The 18,331-nt window shown below is 41.6% G+C and overlaps 1 protein-coding gene across 6 annotated transcripts in view; it reads left to right on the top strand.

The window, feature by feature from the left end:
• Positions 1 to 18,331, top strand: part of dgkza (diacylglycerol kinase, zeta a) — a 76,862-nt gene that overhangs the window by 46,260 nt on the left and 12,271 nt on the right. For 3 of the 6 annotated variants that reach the window (XM_083697379.1, XM_083697375.1, XM_083697377.1), the window contains 8 exons: positions 814 to 914; positions 3,521 to 3,600; positions 4,505 to 4,549; positions 6,607 to 6,676; positions 10,388 to 10,428; positions 10,590 to 10,786; positions 15,236 to 15,349; positions 16,925 to 16,981. In XM_083697379.1, the coding sequence (XP_083553505.1) occupies positions 814 to 914; positions 3,521 to 3,600; positions 4,505 to 4,549; positions 6,607 to 6,676; positions 10,388 to 10,428; positions 10,590 to 10,786; positions 15,236 to 15,349; positions 16,925 to 16,981 (705 nt within the window). The remainder of the gene's footprint in view (positions 1 to 813; positions 915 to 3,520; positions 3,601 to 4,504; positions 4,550 to 6,606; positions 6,677 to 10,387; positions 10,429 to 10,589; positions 10,787 to 15,235; positions 15,350 to 16,924; positions 16,982 to 18,331) is intronic. The other 3 variants (XM_083697380.1, XM_083697378.1, XM_083697376.1) reach the window with 1 other exon arrangement.

The raw sequence follows: 18,331 nt of genomic DNA, 5'->3' as shown, positions 1-18,331 counted from the left end.
GGCCGAGAGCGAGACTAACATGTAAGACAACGATCTGGCGATGAGTGGATGGGAAGCCGGGGTTTAAATACAGCCAGTTGACAGTTTTACAGTTTTGCTAATTTCATACTTGGTTGATTCTGCTGTTCGTCTAGCGATTATGTATTGACTTGCTGCCGTACTAGGGGACATTATGAATCCTCCATTCTGAGGGTTAAAATTTCCAAGGAAAACTGCAATTATTGTGGTTATTACACTAGCTATTTTAGTTGAGATTAAGTTATGGCCTTCCAAACTTTATTCATGATACATTTTTTTCCTTTTGAGAGGATGGTTAGACAACAACTCTCCCACACACTGTGAACAGGTCATATTCGTCACAGATCACAACTTTTTTCATGAATATATTATCCCCCAAGAAGGCATCACAATGACAAACTGTAGGGGGAGAATCTCTGTTGAGCTCAGGCTCCTGTGACTGGAGGCTCAGGTTGTCAGAGATCGTTGGTTGGAGGTACTCTACTGTACCTTAATTTATTTACAGCAAACTTTTTTATCTTTGACGTCCCCATTCTAATCTGCAAATTGATATGGAAAATAGCATGAACTGTAGTTTGGAAAAAACATATTGTGATCAGTCATGTTATTTTTGTAAAAATTATCTCAGACTATCCCAAATTCTGGAATTATACTTTTTGGAGGATTTAAATAATATCTTAATATCTGGAACAAAACAATTTACTCCCACATGTCTAATCAGTCCCTAAACCAAATTACCTCCTCCCAACACCTCCATTATGTTAAACCACTTCCTCATACGTATGTTTCCCTCAGCCAGCAGCCCTTCCCAGAGAGGTTAAGGATCCGTGTGAACCGTATCAGCATGCATGACTACGAGGCCCTGCATTACGACAAGGAAAAACTCAAAGAGGCCTGTAAGTACTTAATCTCTGTCCAATGCAACTCAATAATTACATAGATGACTCCTATCCAGGACTTGCAAAAATGCAATAATCAAGTGTTTGAATACTGCTTTATGAAGTAATCTCTAAGAAAGCATGATTTATTTTCATTTAAGTGTCTCATAGTGATCTCATAAAAAGTGAGATTTATTTGTATTATATTGAACTGATAAGCCTACTACTCAATTGCAGATTTGGTTAAATTCTAAAATGAGGTTTTTTTTAGAGAGTTAGCATCTTATCATAATGCCACTGTACTGTAAGTCTCCTGAGCCAGCTGACAATTATATTACCCAATTGAGCTATTACCCAATGATATTCCATGTGTCCTTGTACCATCTTTGTGGTCTGTCACTAAGAATGTTGATACCATGTGTGTACTGTAAAATGCTATCATGGTCTTTAAATCTCCACTTGGACAGCATAGACTCTCTGTCACTGTCAGCCTCACATTAGCACAAATATATCTATTGCAAAATGTTGAAGGACACATCAAATGCTGGGTCGCTCCATAAAGGATGCAGCTATCAGTTAGCCTTGCTAATTACAGATGGAAAAGGAAGTACCTTTTATACAGTACTTAGCAGGAACCCCACCGAGATTGAAGTCTTTCATTTTCTCCTGGCTTCTCCTGGAAGGGGAGGAGGAGAGGCGGGCATTGGCCCCAGATTTGCCATCCCATCCGCCTGATACCCATCAACCCCCTCTATTGCTATGAGTTTATCATGCGGTGTGGGATAGCATGCGACTTTGGCTGGGTATCAAGTGTGTGAGGAGGTGCTAATGAGGTAGCTGCTCATTACTGTCGCTAATTGATGCCCTGGGGCCCAGGAGGGTCTCTGTCTGTGGCTCAGTGTTCTACAGTCGCAGGCAGCACCTGTGCCAGGACAACATGGTAATCACCTCCAGAACACAGCAGGGCCACACACACATACACAAACACACGCACACACACACACCCCTCATCTCCAAACTAATTGTTCTCAAATACACACCCTCCAAACTGTTCCAGACAGTGTCCCAGACTGTTTGTTAACACATTCCCCCAAATTGTGGAGCTTGTTTATCTGTTTTTTTTTTGTTTTGTCTCAAACTGGTGTGGGTAGCAGTTGTTTGGACTGGACTTCTGAAGGCTGCTGCCATTGAAGTTGGGTGGTTGTGAAGTTGCATATGATCATCCTTTGCAAACAAAAACTCAGACTGATGGAAACTAGCCTGGAGTGCTGTAGTCTCCCTTACGTGTGATGCTGTCTTGCCTCTAATGAAACTAAACTCAGCTAGACCTTGTTAGATAGAATAGTTCCAACAAAGTTTAAACTAAAGTATGAAGGAAATGTTTTTTTTTTTTATTAGTTTTTACTGTGCTATCCCAATTATAATGGCTGACATAGATTTCACTAAATGGTTCACAAAACTTCTCCAAAGGTTTTCATGCTTCATGCTGAGGCATAATTGGTGGAGATCCAGAAACTAGTTTGTCACACTGCTCTCCTGAATACATACTGTAAGATGCAGTCGCTGTATTAATTTAATGTTCCACCACTAGATGTCAGAGTATGCAACAAAAATAAATGATGGGCAAGCATAAGCCTAGTTACACTTCATCTGATCTTATGTATCATCTGTGATGTGTGATCTGGAGTAAACAATTATTATGTTTAGTAACTTAATGCACCCACTGTATGAATAAAGAGGGAAAAAATGTTATCGGTCAATACTTTTTAATGCAGCCTCATGCTTGCTAGGATTGTATTGCCTCTCCAAGGCTGTTTTGATATGACTGTCCATGCTCACTTCATACAGTTATTGTAGGTGGGAGCAAATACATCAACATGAACAGTCATTCTGTGCCTTGTACATTGTTTGGCTTAACTCGAGAAGGGCTATTGTATGTTTACTATTTCCAGAGTCACTAAGGTTAAATCAAGTTGGATCCCTGATCTTTCACATGGCTGTTGTAGTACAAACAATGTTGGCTGTCACACAGCTGAGGTTAACAGACTTATTCTTACATCTGTGATCCAAAAATAAAGCATGTGGTTGCTACCGGTTAGGCAGTTGTCTTGCTTGCCTGACACCTTAAAAGAGCTTAGACAACTCCGTTGTTGCAGAGTGGGAACAGCAAAAGAGCAAGAAAAAAAGAAAAGGAAGCTGAATTGAATTAGAGAGAGACTGTTCCAAGGTTGCTAGGCAACAGCACATTCCTCTGTTCAGAAATCTGCCTCTCTCTCTCTCTGCCTGGGAAACTTGCTGCTCCTCGGAGAGACACTTCTTCAATTCACAAATCTTGGGCTAATAGTCCTGTAGTCTTTCACGTCTGTTCTGTCCATACGACAGGGATGAACATTCTTTATCATGTAGTGTGGTTTTAATGTACTGTTGCAGAGTGCAGCTGCCTTCTCTCTTTCTCTTCTGAGTTAATAAATGGACTGACTGACCTAATGAGTCTTGTAGCTTGTGTGTATGAGCTACTTGTGGACGTGGCTGTAGAATATAGATCCAGTGTTTTCTGACTTGATCACATACCATAGCCTGCAGGGGTGTGTAACAGCATATTGTTGTCTCTCTCTATCCCTTAGCTATCCCACTGGGCCTCATTGTTGTCCCGGGAGACAGCGACTTGGAAACATGCCGCTCCCATATCGAGAGACTACAAGAGGTAAGGAAGGAGGGTAGAAGGGGGGAGGTAGATGGGACACCAGATAAAGAGGGAGGAGGATTAGGAAATCATTGTGATGGAGTCGTGAGAGAGTAAAAGAGCGGTTTAGAATGGGGAGGGAGGAGCACACTGATGTAAAGAGCAATGACTCTCTAGGTCGGTGTATGATCACTCATCTCCACCGACAATCCTGTCTCAAGGACTTAAAAAGATTGCATGTGTGGTTATTTGTGAATCTTTGAATCGGGGCCGGACTTTTAGCCAAATGATTACACCCTGCCCCCTCTCTGTTTCTTTTGATGAAATACCCAAGGAATTAAATAGTGCATGAAATTATTTGGAGATTAGCAGTACTCAGTACTGATTTACAGTTTTGTAATCTTTTGATTATTCTATTCTTCCTTATTTTAAACACAATCACTAAATGCCTGTGACTCTGTCTCGTTTGAGATTCTCCAACAATGTGTGTGTTATCTTCAGCTCATGTCATAAGAAAAGGCTTAAAGGATATTTTAGTGTTTGTCCGCCACTAATAAAGGCACGACTCAATGCAGTTCAGAATGGTAATTGCCTCTCTGTAATTTGTGTAATCCGCTACTGTCATTAAATCACTCAATAAGATTTGCACCACCAAATACCAATATTACTGGTGGTTAGAAAAAAAACTTTATGGACTCATAGCAAACATAGAACAAGCATCACACATGTCATAAGACAGGAGAGAATGGGTTTTCTCTCACCACATTCAATCAATTGTCTGCAATTCAAAACCAGTCATAATAATTTAATGACAACAATTCTTATTTTTCTTTTGATAAGTGAGGATTTCACTTAAAGTAGAAGCATATAACGGGTCAGAGAGTTTCCCTCTTTGGGTTGACAGTGTTTTTGGGGCTCTTTGCAGGATTTCATCTCCTTTCATCCCTCCTTCAAACGACTGGTGCTCCAGGTTGGTAAAACAAAGGCATGCCGTGCAGCCTGTGGCATGGAAGGGAACAAGTCTGAAAACAACACATTTCCAGAAACAAAAACCTCCCTCAGAGCACAGATTCATAGACAAAGCAAACAACAACCTGAAATCAAATTTAGTCCTAATACAAAGATGAGGCTAACCATGTAACATCAATGTACTGTACCAGGTTGAATATTTCATACACAGTCTGAAGAAGACGTGTGGGCATATGACACTGTCAGACTTGTCCCTGTTGTATTAAAAATACATGCAATGACAGGAGAGTGCTGCAGCTTCAATACTCAATACTTGTTTTATTTTTGGAATAAACATGCGAGTAAGATTGTAAGTGTGTTTGATCAGCTATTCCATGTTATTTTAAACTCTTGAAGAAATGAAGCAAGAAATACAATGCTCTGACCTGTTTAGGACAGGCATTTAATCCTGCACAAGTCCTCATTGGCAAAAAACAAATTAGTTCCATCAATATTCAAGTATCATGACCCAGTGCTATTAGAACGTTTTTATTTTGCTAAAAAAAAAACGCTGTTAGTTGCATAACCAGGAAGTGAGAGGTGCGGATAGAAACCCAGACTCTCTGTCTCAAGTGATAACCACACACTCCTCCCACCTACCCTAGCCCCTCCTTTAGATGTCCATGCACAGCTCCTCTGTGATATCACTTACCTAACTGCCTATGTTATGTGAAATGTTCAATAATAGATGCTGGACTAAGGAGACCCTTTTTCCTCTTGCCTTTCTGTAATTGCCCTGATGGTTCCCCTCAATACAGACCCCAAATCTGTGCCCCTGGGAAGAGTTTTTGTCCTTGTTCCTCAGTGCCCCTAAGCATGGTGTGTGTGTGTGTGTGTGTGTGTGTGTGTGTGTGTGTGTGTGTGTGTGTGTGTGTGTGTGTGTGTGTGTATGTGTGGTCTTGTTTTGCGCTGTCTGTGTGTTTGCATGCGCGAGGGTGCATGAAAGTGTGTGTGTGTGAGTGCGTGCGTACTGTATGTATGTGAGAGAAAGAGCGAGAGAGAGATTCTAATCAAGAATATGTTTGACTTTGATTAAAAGGCTGCAGAAGTCCAGCTATTAGTAGATATTGCACTGTAGGAGTAACAGAGCAAGGTTTTTCTCCATGGCTTTGGCTAATCAGACTTTCACTGAATACAAGGGAGCACTCCACTTTACCAAATCTGTCATTTGGTGGTTGGATGTATTTTGGGTTCCCAGTTGTCACTCCAGAAAAGTCTGGCGACATTTACATTGGCTACCTTGTATGAAAGATGTTTCTTTGTTTACGTGTGTGGGAGTGTGTTTCTCTTATTGTGACTCCTAAGTGCTCCTCAGTGCATGCATCATAACGGTATGTTCTCTGTTAGCTATCCTACTGGTTGGTCCCTTTGGAGGTCAGGATGAGTCAAATTTATCTTCAGATGGGAAATGAGTTACACTCTTGCCTATGAGTCATGTTCAAACATGCCCCTTACACTCTGAGTAATGAATAGTCACAGAAAACTTTCTTAAAGGAAATCTTGCCCATTTTCCTTGAAATGTTGAATTACATTTATATTCAGCATCAAATTCCGAGGAGTAGTGTCAACATTTTGTGCCAAATAACACTCAGGTCATTCAACTATGGTACCTTTTGTAAAGGTTTGGGTAAAGTACTTCAGCCAATGCATAGAATAGAAGGTAGAAGGGATTGTAAGGTCTTTGGGGTAAGGATTCTGAGGCCAAGGCTTACAGAGTGCAAAACACCTGCCCTCTTAAGTCCATTGAATTGATTGTGAGACCCCTCAGTAGATCTCACTGCCCAGAAAAGTATTTTACATTTGTCAAAAAAAGCCTGTGTCAGAACACAAGACTCTAGCCTTTAAACCTTGCCCTACATCCAGCAAAAAAATGGCTTTTTAATATATCAGTCTGCTGATTTTTTTGATGGACCAGTAAGTTGGACAATACAGAGTCAAGGCCTTCCAGTCCCATTTAAGTTGAGTGTATAGAGCCAGGCTGCTGTGGAACTAATCTCATTGGTGCCTTTTCTTCCTCAGGAGGATGATGGAGCTAAATCAAAGACCCTTTCCTCGCAGAAGCTTTCGCCAAAGTGGTGCTTCTTGGACTGTAAGTACCACTTCTCCTATGAAGAGCTAGTATTTATCCAGAAACTTTTCTATCGTTTAATATTCCACTTTTAGCTGCCTCCTCTTAGAGACCCATATCACTCCTCAAGGCAGTGTTCCATATAATCTGCTCTTTGTCAGTGGGAAACTTTGTCACAACACCTTTTGTAATGTTGCATTTTGCTTGGTTCGTTCACCACAGAATTATCACAGAATTATTCATTCATGGTGTATCCTGTCAAGTTATACCTGATATTAGAACAGCGACTTTGTCATTTGTGGATCAGTGCATTATAGGCAGGATGGATGTTGTATAAAATGAATTGCAATATCACCTTTAGCCATAGATTTATTTATGTAAGGGAGTAGGAACTGCTTGAAATTACAGTGGTGCCAAATGTTTACAACACAGGTAGTATGTATATTTGTATAGAAGGACTGAAAATAGGGAAATTAATCTACATGCATATCCTGTATATTCCTCTCTACAAATCATTACCATTTTACAGGGAATGTATTTTCATAACACCAAGTGCACTGTGAAATGTGTTGTGTGAAATGGGATCTGCCAGTTCAATTAAAGCAAGCGGAAGATGAACCCGGTGTGCCAAATTTAGATCAACAGCCCTGGTGCAAGGAGCATAAGTCAATGCACCACCTTTGTAACAAGCACTAATCTAATAATATCACTTAAATTTGCTTTGAATGTTTTGCACGTAATTGTACATGTTCCATGGGGATGTTGAGATTTCTGCTCATGATCTATACTGTAACCATATAAATTGATAGATACAGATATATCTCTATAATGACAATGTCAGATACTCTGCATGTCCTTTGTGAATCTGTGGGCATTTCCAGTACATGCTCTATTTCATAAATCTTATCTAGTTACAGTATGTGCTGGACAAACACTATGTGGCAAATTTAAGTTCTGTTCAAGTTAGTCTCTCGATGACAGACTTGGAGCACTCCGCACACACGCCTCACTCTAGAGCAGCGGTTCCCAAACTAGCCTGATATGAAAATGGTGTTGAGGGAGCCTGAATATTTTTTATTACCAAATTTCACAGTAGGTGCGAGACACTGTGGCTTGTAGGCCTCTCCAGGTCCAACCATTAGATGATAATAATACAATAATCCAGCTTGAGGAGACAAAGGTGACAAAGATACATCACCTGTGAAAAAAAGCTATGTTCAAGTTAACACATTTTATTCTTCTTATTATAGCCAGGCTCTTTGTTATGAATCTGACAGGCTCTACTCAGTTCACGCTGCACATCAGTTGGTGGAACACCAGGAGTGGAACACCCAATGATTATCTTTAATCACTTAGTTGACTGATAGGATGGTGTATAACTGAAGGCTACTGTTCTCTCAATGCTAAGCTAATTCACTTACGAACTAGTGATAGTTGTGTGGAAAAAGGCAATGTGTAAACATCTCCAGCCTAGTTTTACCGGAGCTTTTCAAAGCTTGATTAAATCCCTGAGCTGCTCCTTGAAATCAGGACAGATTAGCCTCTATTCACTGTTGAACCACAGCAACAAAGTCTAAAAAAAGTCTGTTGTAAAGGTCTTGCATGGAGAAATTTGTAATTTCCCCCTCCTCAAAACAACATTAGGATCCTTGATTACCGCCATAACTAGTGAATTCCAGCTGGGTTGTTATTTGACTGATTGTATTGTAATAAATTAATATGACAGGGAATAGCAATATTTTGGTTTTATTATTAATTTAAAGGCCTTCCCAGAATTATTAGCTGCCAGTCTTCCTGGGATATATTGGGCAGTCGGCGTTAGCCTAACCCTAACCCTTCGCTAATTTCTCAACTGTTTCTCAACCGATTTGTATGCCATTTCATATGTCTGCTCACCTTGCCAATGTCTACACCTTCCCTGAATATTGTAACAATTAGTTCAGCCATTTTTGTCAGACCTACAGCAATTGATGCACAACCAATTAAGATGCGGATTTCGGGTCCCATCAGGTTATGTCCCAGAGCATTGCATCACGCCTGAGATAAGTTTGTAGGTAATACAGTTTTTATTAAAATATCGCATTCACATGTCCATAGACGATGTATGGTGAAGACTAAAATGCTAACTGTTTTGATGAATGCTAGTCTAACGTGAACATTCTAACTAAGCTGTTGAAACATACACTGTATGTATGTATGATGCAGCAGAAGCTATGGCGGACATTGAATTTAGTTTATGTGTATAGCAAAGAGAGGGGGTCATTCTCTTGCCATGTTTGATGGAGAGTTATAAAGATAAAGAAGCCTGGCTCATCTACTTAAATCCAACTCACACCTCTCTTAGAATCTTTTCCCACTGGGCCAAGCGAGAACTAATTTCCACTGGCTGAGACGAAATGGCAGCTCAAATCTTAATTACCAGCACAGTCCAACAAAACTGGGTTGGGGGGTGGTTGGAAGTGGAGGGAGGTGTGGGGGGAGTAGAGGGAGAGGGAGTTACTTTTGTCAAATTTCTGCTGACTGGGAAATCATCATCTGACTGTAGAAGAAATTGTTTGATCACTAGACCACAGCCATTCACAGGGCAGAATAGTTTTTTCCACTCGCTACTGTACTTCTCCTCTACCAGTTTCTTTGCTGGGGTGAGACTGATTTCCTTTGAAGAGTACAGCCAAAACGTGTTAAGACTTTAGCTTTGTAGGGCCAGTATCAGAATTCTGAAACCAGTATAGGCCTATCTATACGCAGACTCTGACAGGAGAAGTTTTCCTCTGGTATTTTACTGCCTGTGGACAAACTGAATCTAGTGACCTATTCAATTAACAAAGGTAATCAAGCTGGTATTCTGTCAGGTGCTTTGTAGTTAATGTTGAATTACATTTGAAAAGCTGTTTTTACCGACATAACTTTGACTAGCCTCTACATTGCTAACAATGCTAACTGGCCACACACACAAAGCCTGCCACACACACAAACTCTGCATTTTGTGTGTCTGAATTCCTTCCCCAGAAATTATAGTTCCCTACCTTTTGTCATCTGTCTTGAGTCCAAAATGGTGCAGGCTCAACATCTTCCACAGTGTCACTGATAATGCCTTGCTCGTTGCGTATGCCATTTTATTAATTTAATGAACGTCGGCTCCTGTGCTTGGCGGGTGTAGTAGAAAAAATAATGGTATGGACTATATGGTGGGAATTATACCGGTGTAAGCTTGTACCCTGTATGCTAGCAGTAATACCTTCCACCGGCCCAACCCTACAGTGATTATTACAGAATTACATGTTCTGAGAAGTGTTGTGATGTTGGGTCATTTAAAGTCACCACCCTGTGACTCCCCTCTCTCTACTGTATGTCCCAAGTCACTGGCCCCCTTTGATATGCCCCCTTTACTCCTGCTTGTTCTATTTATTACACTGGTTATCCATCTTTTCCTTCATTTAACTACTGGTGGCAAAAGCATGGTGTGCTTCAGAGCACTGGTCTAATCAGGTCAACGCTTTGATCAAACACACGCATAATAACCATCCCTCTGGCCTCATTAAAAGTCTGTGTGTGTGTGTGTGTGTGTGTGTGTGTGTGTGTGTGTGTGTGTGTGTGTGTGTGTGTGTGTGTGTGTGTGTGTGTGTGTACAAAATCAAGCCATTTTCTGAAGCAACAAGATAGTAAGTGAGTTTGCAATTGTGTATATAGTACTCTGACATGCCATTTACTCTTTTTTAATTTCCTTTCTAGCCACAACTGCAGATCGGTTTTACAGAATTGATCGTGCTCAGGTATGTGTAGTACAGTGTGTGCCATTATGCACAACAATTGAATTATTGTGCAGAATAGTCTATTCTGCTTAACTATCAACAGAGAAAAACATTAACAATGGCCCATACCATCTGTACCACTAGCGAACAGTAAGTGAGCATTCTCTGCCTCTTCCCCTCAGGAACACCTGAACTATGTGACAGAGATATCTCAGGATGAACTCTTCATCCTAGACCCAGAGCTAGTTATCACAGAGACAGTGAGCACCTCACCAGGGATGCCAGATCTGGTGGATTCTTCCGGTGAATTCTCAGCGGCGTCTCGCAAGTTTGCCTTCCCGTCATCCTCGTCCTCTCCTCCCTCCTCACCCGGTCCCAGGTAAGAAAAGCTGCAGAAGTTTACACTTTTTTAAATTAGAACTCCTCTAAAGATGATTTTAGAGGAGTACAAGGCATTTCAACTTGAGGTTTATGGGAGGCTATAACAGCGAATCCATATAGGTTAATTTCTGTAAACTGGCCCCTTTGAGTGGTTTCCAGTGGTGTTGTTTTGACAAGCTGAAATAGCACAGTAATAATCTGAGCGGAGTGCCCCTGGTCCAAGAACACTTAAATGAAGCAGAGTGAAACTCTGGGTTGAATGTGTGTTTGGACGAGCACCCTATAGCACAATAAAGCTGTACGCCCCATGATGATGCCTGGCTGAATTGACCCTCCTGCATTATTACTTAGGCGGCAAGAGGAATGCTGTATACTCCATATGTTAATCTCTTCAGAAGTAGGATGTTTGTGTGCCAGGTGTGTACAGAGGGGATATTTTGTATAATTTCCCACAATAAAATCACTGTTCTTCTTAGCCCTTTGGAGAATGAGGAGGAATGCACACAAGTGTCAACCTAGTTTTTGAAGTAATAAAACCCTTGAGCGCAGCATTTCCATCCCATTAAATCATGAAAGTGTTATATAATTATACATGAGCAAAGAAACTGCCATGGCTTAACATTTTGGGTATGGATAAGCTTTCTTTTCATATTTGCCATGCATTCGTAAAATATGTTAGGAAAATTATTTGCCCAACATACAGTAAGAGGTCAGTCATACAAATTTTTACATTCCTCACTATTCAGTGTCAGATGAAATCTAGGTTCTATAACTCCACATCCATGGACTTTTATCTGCCTCACTTTTCCTCACTAGCCTGGAAGAGACCTGGCCTGCTGCCCTGTTCTCCACCTCTCTACCTGAAATGTGCACTAGTCCACTGCCCCTCATGGATTTAAAAAGGACTGGTACTCTGGTAACTCTGCTTTCACGAATCCCATGCTTTTAAAATCCATGAGGGGGAGTGAACGAGTGCACACTTCGGGGAGATGATAGAGTTGGGCTGCAGCCCTTGTCAGGGGGTGTTATAGGGGTGTTACTGTACGGTGGGAGGAGCTATGGGGGCAGGTTCATGGAGTTCATCAATGGCAGAGGCAAACAGACCAAATCCTGATTCCTGACCCCTACACACCCTCCCCTCCAATGTAAACATGACTATCACAATGAGGGGGAACTGTAGCTCTCTCTCTCTCTCTCTCTCTCTGGCCTCTTGGCACGTCTTCTACAGAGATGCTCTCTCTCTCTCTCTCTTGATGCTTTCAAAGCAGAAGCCCCCATTATTTCTGCCATGTTCTCTCATGCTGCTGGCCTGGGCTTGAAATAGAATTCCTAATAAAAGGCCATTTTGGATCCCTGTGGTCTAGAAAGACACAAGGCCTGGTTGATATGTTGGGGTGTACAGTGGGGGGCCAGGTCATAGTCCAGTGATTTTGGGGGAGTTTTTTGGGTGCAGGGGTAGGTTTGACTACATATGAAACCTGTGGAGTAGTGCATAGGGTTGGGCTGGCTCCTACACCGGAGGCTATTTGTTATCGGCCAAGGCCACCTTGGTTGCATTGCTTCAGTGTATATAATCAGACCAAAGCTGGGTTATGCACAGTATTTTTGACCAAAGTGTAATTAGGAAAGGTAAAAGCAAAACACAAGGTGTGGAGTGAGAAAACCCCTGAAACCCCTGTTTTCTCTCCTTCCTTCCACCCTCCTTTCCTCCATCCTCTCCTCCTCTCCCTCTCTGCCCCCTCAGTCCCACCAGCCCGCACTCGGACAGCGAGGCCCTGGCAGGGCGACACAAGAAATCTCTTTTCTTCTATCCTTCTGGCTTCCCCTTTCCTGTCAAGAAGAGGTATCTCCATCTGTCCTTCTACTGCACCTCTCCTCCTCTCTCACTCTCACTTGTTCTTCAAGATTCTCCTCCTCAGTTCATTGACATAGGTTTATTACAATCGAGTTGCATCATGTTGCAACAAGGGAACAATCTCCAGCATGACAGCAGAGAAACTGTCCAACCTCCAATAGGAAGGGACACATCTTATATATTCTAGAATTACACGATCGCCTATTGATGATGCACTCCGTATGTCAATTGCTATCAACAGATTAAGTACATAACATTCACATAACACTTCACTTAATCAGACCTTGTGGTGCAAGCGGACTCACTGTTGTCAGGGTCGTTCTGGCCCTGAACATCAGCCGACAAGCTTAGAGATTCATCAATAGAACATAAAAGCATAAAGGTAGAAATGGTTCAGTGATATGATCAGTCATACAATCATGTAATATACTCCCACATACTGTATGATCACACATGATGTCTAAATATGAACTCAGTTAATTTATTATTAACTTAATTTTGATTATTACAGTAATCTCAAAATTCATATTCATTTGTAGGGGGAAACCTTCCACCTCAATATTCAACCGGTTGTCACATACTGTGCAGGTACTATATAAATTATCTGTTTCCCTCAATATACTATTTTGATCATTTGAAAATGCTGCAGCAACGTGTGTGTGTGTGTGTGTCTGTGTGTGTGGTGTTGCGTTGCCAGGGCAATTGCTTAAATTTGAAATGCAAAGTTGATTGTGTAGGTTGGAGAAGGCGGAGGAGGATCAGTGTGAGAGGTGATGAGACAAGCAAGCTCTCCCTCTGGAACGGGAATGAATACTGTATATTCTGTCTCATTGCATAGGCAATCCATTTATGACATGGGAGGGATCAGACACAATCTCAATCGCAATGGAACATCACTGAGGCTGGGGACAAGAGGTGTTCTCTCCCTATGTTAAGAGAGATCCACTTTGACTAGGTCTACTTACTGTACTCATGTGTTCCAAGTAAAGTGGGAGTAAAACACATTATGCACAGAAGTCAAACAGCATTGTCTCTTTGGACATGGTTTAAGACCCATGTCATTTCAGAAGGTTTTTGTAAAGATAGATTTTGTGAAGATTTAGACTTTTGTCACTGTAACAATATACAGTAATTTAACTTTTTCGCATGCGGCCAGGGAAACGGATTGGGTGGTGTGGAGCCTGGGTTGGGGTGTGGTATAAGAGGCAGGTGGATAGTAGGGGGTTTGGAGTATTGGGGAGTGCTGGGGATGAATCAGGGGCTCGGGTGACAGCTCAGGGCTGGGTATTGTCTCTCCTCTTACAAGCCCATGAGTCTTGGCAGTCAAGACCAGGGTCTGGGTCTGAGAACATTTAGATCTTAGCACACATTCATGATACACTCATGAATTGTATGGATTTCGGCAAGTGTTCATGTTCTTCCCCTGTCACAAAGAATAGCTGTGTTTTTGTTAGCTTTGTTTTTGTACTTGTTTGATGCAAATATTTTTTTTATTAGTTCAAGCTGTCAGTTTTAGATCTTTTGGGAGCCTCACTAATTTGCCGTCAGGCTTTTATCTTCTCTTCTGGTATTATTATCAGTCTTTCATAAATCATCAATGTCTGATGTGGATGTGACGTGTGTGCACAAGTCTTTTAGATGAGAGATGTATTGTGTGCAGTCTGATCTCTCAATTTACTAGGTGCTACATTTGCTAGGTTTAAGCCGTGCCCTCTGACGTTTGTCTCATAAAGCATCACTATTATAGTGAGTTACTACTGTATGTTTCCAAACTGACATGTACGATACAGTATGCCATGAACGATATGCCTTTATTCCTAAAAGGTCCCCCAGCCACTATTTTTAACAGCTTAGCTAGGTCTTTGCAATTGAGACCCATTTCATTATGAGTTGTGTGTTGGCCCTGCCACTAGTCCTGTTTGGAAGTCAAAGTAATGTGATGAATGTGGTAGAGAGCAAGTTTGTGGTGCATACACACAAACACACGGCAGCTCTCAGATCATTACACTCCAAAACAAGACCCCAAGGGACGAAATAATGATCTGCACAGCACTTGCTCTTTGTGTAACTCTTCAATCAGAATTTAATATGAAAAGACATTAAATCACACTGGAATGTTATAATTAGCTAGTATAGCCAGGTATTGGTTGTACTAACAATTGAATGTTTATTTTTTTGACCTTATGGCATAAAAGGAGTGAGACAGAGAAAAGCTTCAAAGCAAATAGGTACTAGATGAAAGGATGTGTGTTGTGCATTTTAGTCTGTTGATTTAACTGTAAAGTTTTTCCCACTAAGGTTTCTCCCAGCTTCTGTCCCGTACCTCTTACTCCTTCTTTAGCCCCCACCTTTTTCACACACTGTCTTTAACTTACAAGCTTTTCCCAATAGACTCCAGCTGTTGCTCTTCCAAATGTTCAGTGAACAGCTGTAGACACTTTTCCACCAGTATAAATTGACTTTTTTTGTATACACACTGCCCACCTCAAATGTAAACTATATACTGTGTGTGTCTCTCTCTCTCTCTCTCTCTCTCTCTCTCTCTCTCTCTCTCTCTCTCTCTCTCTCTCTCTCCCTCTCTCTCTCTCTCAGGATCATGGAGCTCCAGAAGACCACTCAGAGGAAGAGGATATCCAGTGACAGCTCAGTAGCGGAGGCTTTGGCACACAGCGATTCGCTGAGGTCCACTAAGCCCATCCTCAGCAGGTATGAGTAGCCAATGAAAGGTCTGTGGCCCAATTGAATGCAGCCTCAAATCATTTAGAGTACATGTTTTATGTACTTCTTATACCTATTCTCTACCTATAGTAATGTTTTTGTAACACCCATCTTCCTCTGTGTCCCCCCTTCTAATCAAGCTACAGTTTGACCCACTAGAAATGCAAACAATAAGACTGGCCATCCTAGCCTCTCACTATTCCAGCTTATACATTGAGAAGGGATTTTGTGTCCCTTGCTTGTGGCACATGCATGGTTTCAAGCATATTTTATGTGAAAATCATGTTAGGCCTAGAAATGGCTCACTGGAATATGATTCTGGTCTCCCGCCACAGAAATGGTCCCCAGTGTCAGAAGGTCACTAAAGCACTGTGACATTTCAGTTTCTGCTAAGGAAATGCATCGGTCACACTAGAGTGTTATGTGTCTGTCATGATCTATGATATTAGAGAAATTATTTGGTTGACCTCCCAGAGTCTCGTGAAACAGAACTGACAAGCAGTGAAATGTTGTTTTTAATGAGCAAAAAGACATTCAGCCAAGGAAATGGCTTTGCTCTGGCTGTTATAATGTCATTCCTTCTCAGTGAAATAACAGTGTACATAAGGGAACTGAGTTTTGGAGCATCCCTATACGCAGTAGTTCAAATTAAGATCATTAATAAGTTTCAATGTACTCAAGTACTCTGCACAATGTATGTACACAGTGAGAGCTATTGATCTTTCGCATATCTTTTAGTATCATGTATTGTGTAACAGATTGTTCAGATTTATGATATAACTGAATTAGAGAAGATTTGTGGACAGGGTAGTTTGTAAGAAATGACATTCCCATTCCAGCCAAGTTTTCAGTGCTGGGTGTTACTGTGTATACAGTGTATACTGGACTCTGAGAAGGGAAGGGGAAAATTACAGTGCATAATGGCATCCGCCACAACCTCGCCCTCCAAAGTTGAATCTGCCATGAAATATAAAGATGTTAGGCTGTTCTTTGATATTGTGGCCATGCCAATGACAGCAACCGTGAGACTCCATGGCCACTCGCCACCATATACAATACTGGAAAAGGAGACAATTTAGCCAAGGCACAATACAGGTAGAATTGAAGACATAAAAAAGAAATGGCAGACCTACTTTTGTTGCAAGAAAAGCCCTCTGGTGCTTGCCTTTTAGGTCAGTGATCATAACCCATGTTCATACTTTAAATCATAGGTAGGTCAGAGAGGCCACTAAACATTGTTAAGACTACCCTGAGGCTGGTCTATATGACTGCTCAACTGCCTCCTGCACCTCTGGCAAAGTTACACCAGGTGTAGTGCTACAATTCCTTTTCAGTGGAAGTGCACTGACTGTAAGGTTTTCATTAGTGGAACTCTTGAACTTACAGCATAAGTCGCTAAAAGTGGAGTGAGGAGTTATCATTCTATGGCAATAACACGTGTGGTTTTGTCCAGTTGTTTCTATTTTTGTTATTCATATCAGCCATATTTTTATGATTTCTGTTCATGTGCTCATCTGTTTGTTTGTTTGTTTGTTCATCCATGTTTTTGGTGTTGTTTTAAAGGGCAGGATGTGTTCATCGGTCTAACACTACCGCTGCTGATTTCAAACCAACATTGAGGTGAGAGCCAAGCCCCTTCTCCATTCTTCCCCTCACTCTCTTAGATTATTTCTCGACTTTGTAAAGCTTCCTGTGAATCTCACTCGACTTAGTTTTGAGTCTACACTATTTCACAAACCACAAAGAAATATACCATAAATGTCTGGTGCATAGCACGTACTGTACAGTGCATTCGGAAAGTATTCAGACCCCTTAACTTTTCCCACATTTTTTTAAGTTACAGCCTTATTCTGAACTGGATTCAATTCATTTGTTTCCTTATCAATCGACACACAATACCCTATAATGACAAAGCGAAAACAGGTTTTTAGAAATGTTTGCTAATTTATTCAAAATAAAAACTGAAATATCACATTTACATAAGTATTTAGACCCTTTGCTATGACACTTGAAATTGTTTCCATTGATCATCCTTGGGATGTTTTGAACATGCATTTGAAATGGCACACATCTGTCCATATAAGGTCCCACAGTTGACAGTGCATGTCAGAGCAAAAACCAGGCCATGAGGTTGAAGGAATAGTCCATAGACCTCCAAGACAGGATTGTGTCACGACACAGATCTGGGGAAGAGTACAAAAACATTTCTGCAGTATTGAAGGTCCCCAAGAACACAGTAGCCTCCATCATTCTTCAATGGAAGAAGTTTGGAACCACCAAGACTCTTCCTAGAGCTGGCCATCCGGCCAAACTGAGCAATAGGAGGAGAAGGGCCATCATCAGGGAGATGACCAAGAACCCAATGGTCACTCTGACAGAGCTCCAGAGTTCCTCTGTGAAGATGGAAGAACCTTCCAGAAGGACAACCATTTCTGCAGAACTCCACCAATCAGGCCTTTATGGGAGAGTGGCCAGACAGAAGCCACTCTTCAGTAAAAAGCACATGATAGCCAGCTTGGAGTTTGCCACCTAAAGTACTCTCAGACCATGAGAAACAAGATTCTTTGGTCTGATGAAACCAAGATTGAACTCTTTGGCCTGAATGCCAAGCGTCACGTTTGGAGGAAACCAGGCACCGCTCATCACCTGGCCAATACCCTCCCTACGGTGAAGCATAGTGGTGGCAGCATCATGCTGTGGGGATGTTTTTAAGCGGCAGGGACTGGGAGACTAGTCAGGATTGAGGGAAAGATGAACAGAGCAAAGTACAGGGAGATCCTTGATGAAAACCTGCTCCAGAGCACTCAGGACCGCAGACTGGGGCGAAGGTTCACCTTCCAACAGGACAACGACCCTAAGCACACAGCCAAGAAGACAAGTCTCTGAATGTCCTTGAGTGGCCCAGCCAAAGCCTGGACTTGAACCCGATCGAACATCTCTGGAGAGACCTGAAAATAGCTGTGCACCGAC

Source organism: Argentina silus (assembly GCF_951799395.1).
Source record: "Argentina silus genome assembly, chromosome: 2".
In the NCBI taxonomy this organism is placed as follows: Eukaryota; Metazoa; Chordata; class Actinopteri; order Argentiniformes; family Argentinidae; genus Argentina; species Argentina silus.
The sequence above is the reverse complement of the archived record's forward strand: the minus strand, read 5'-3'. Positions and strand labels throughout refer to the sequence as shown.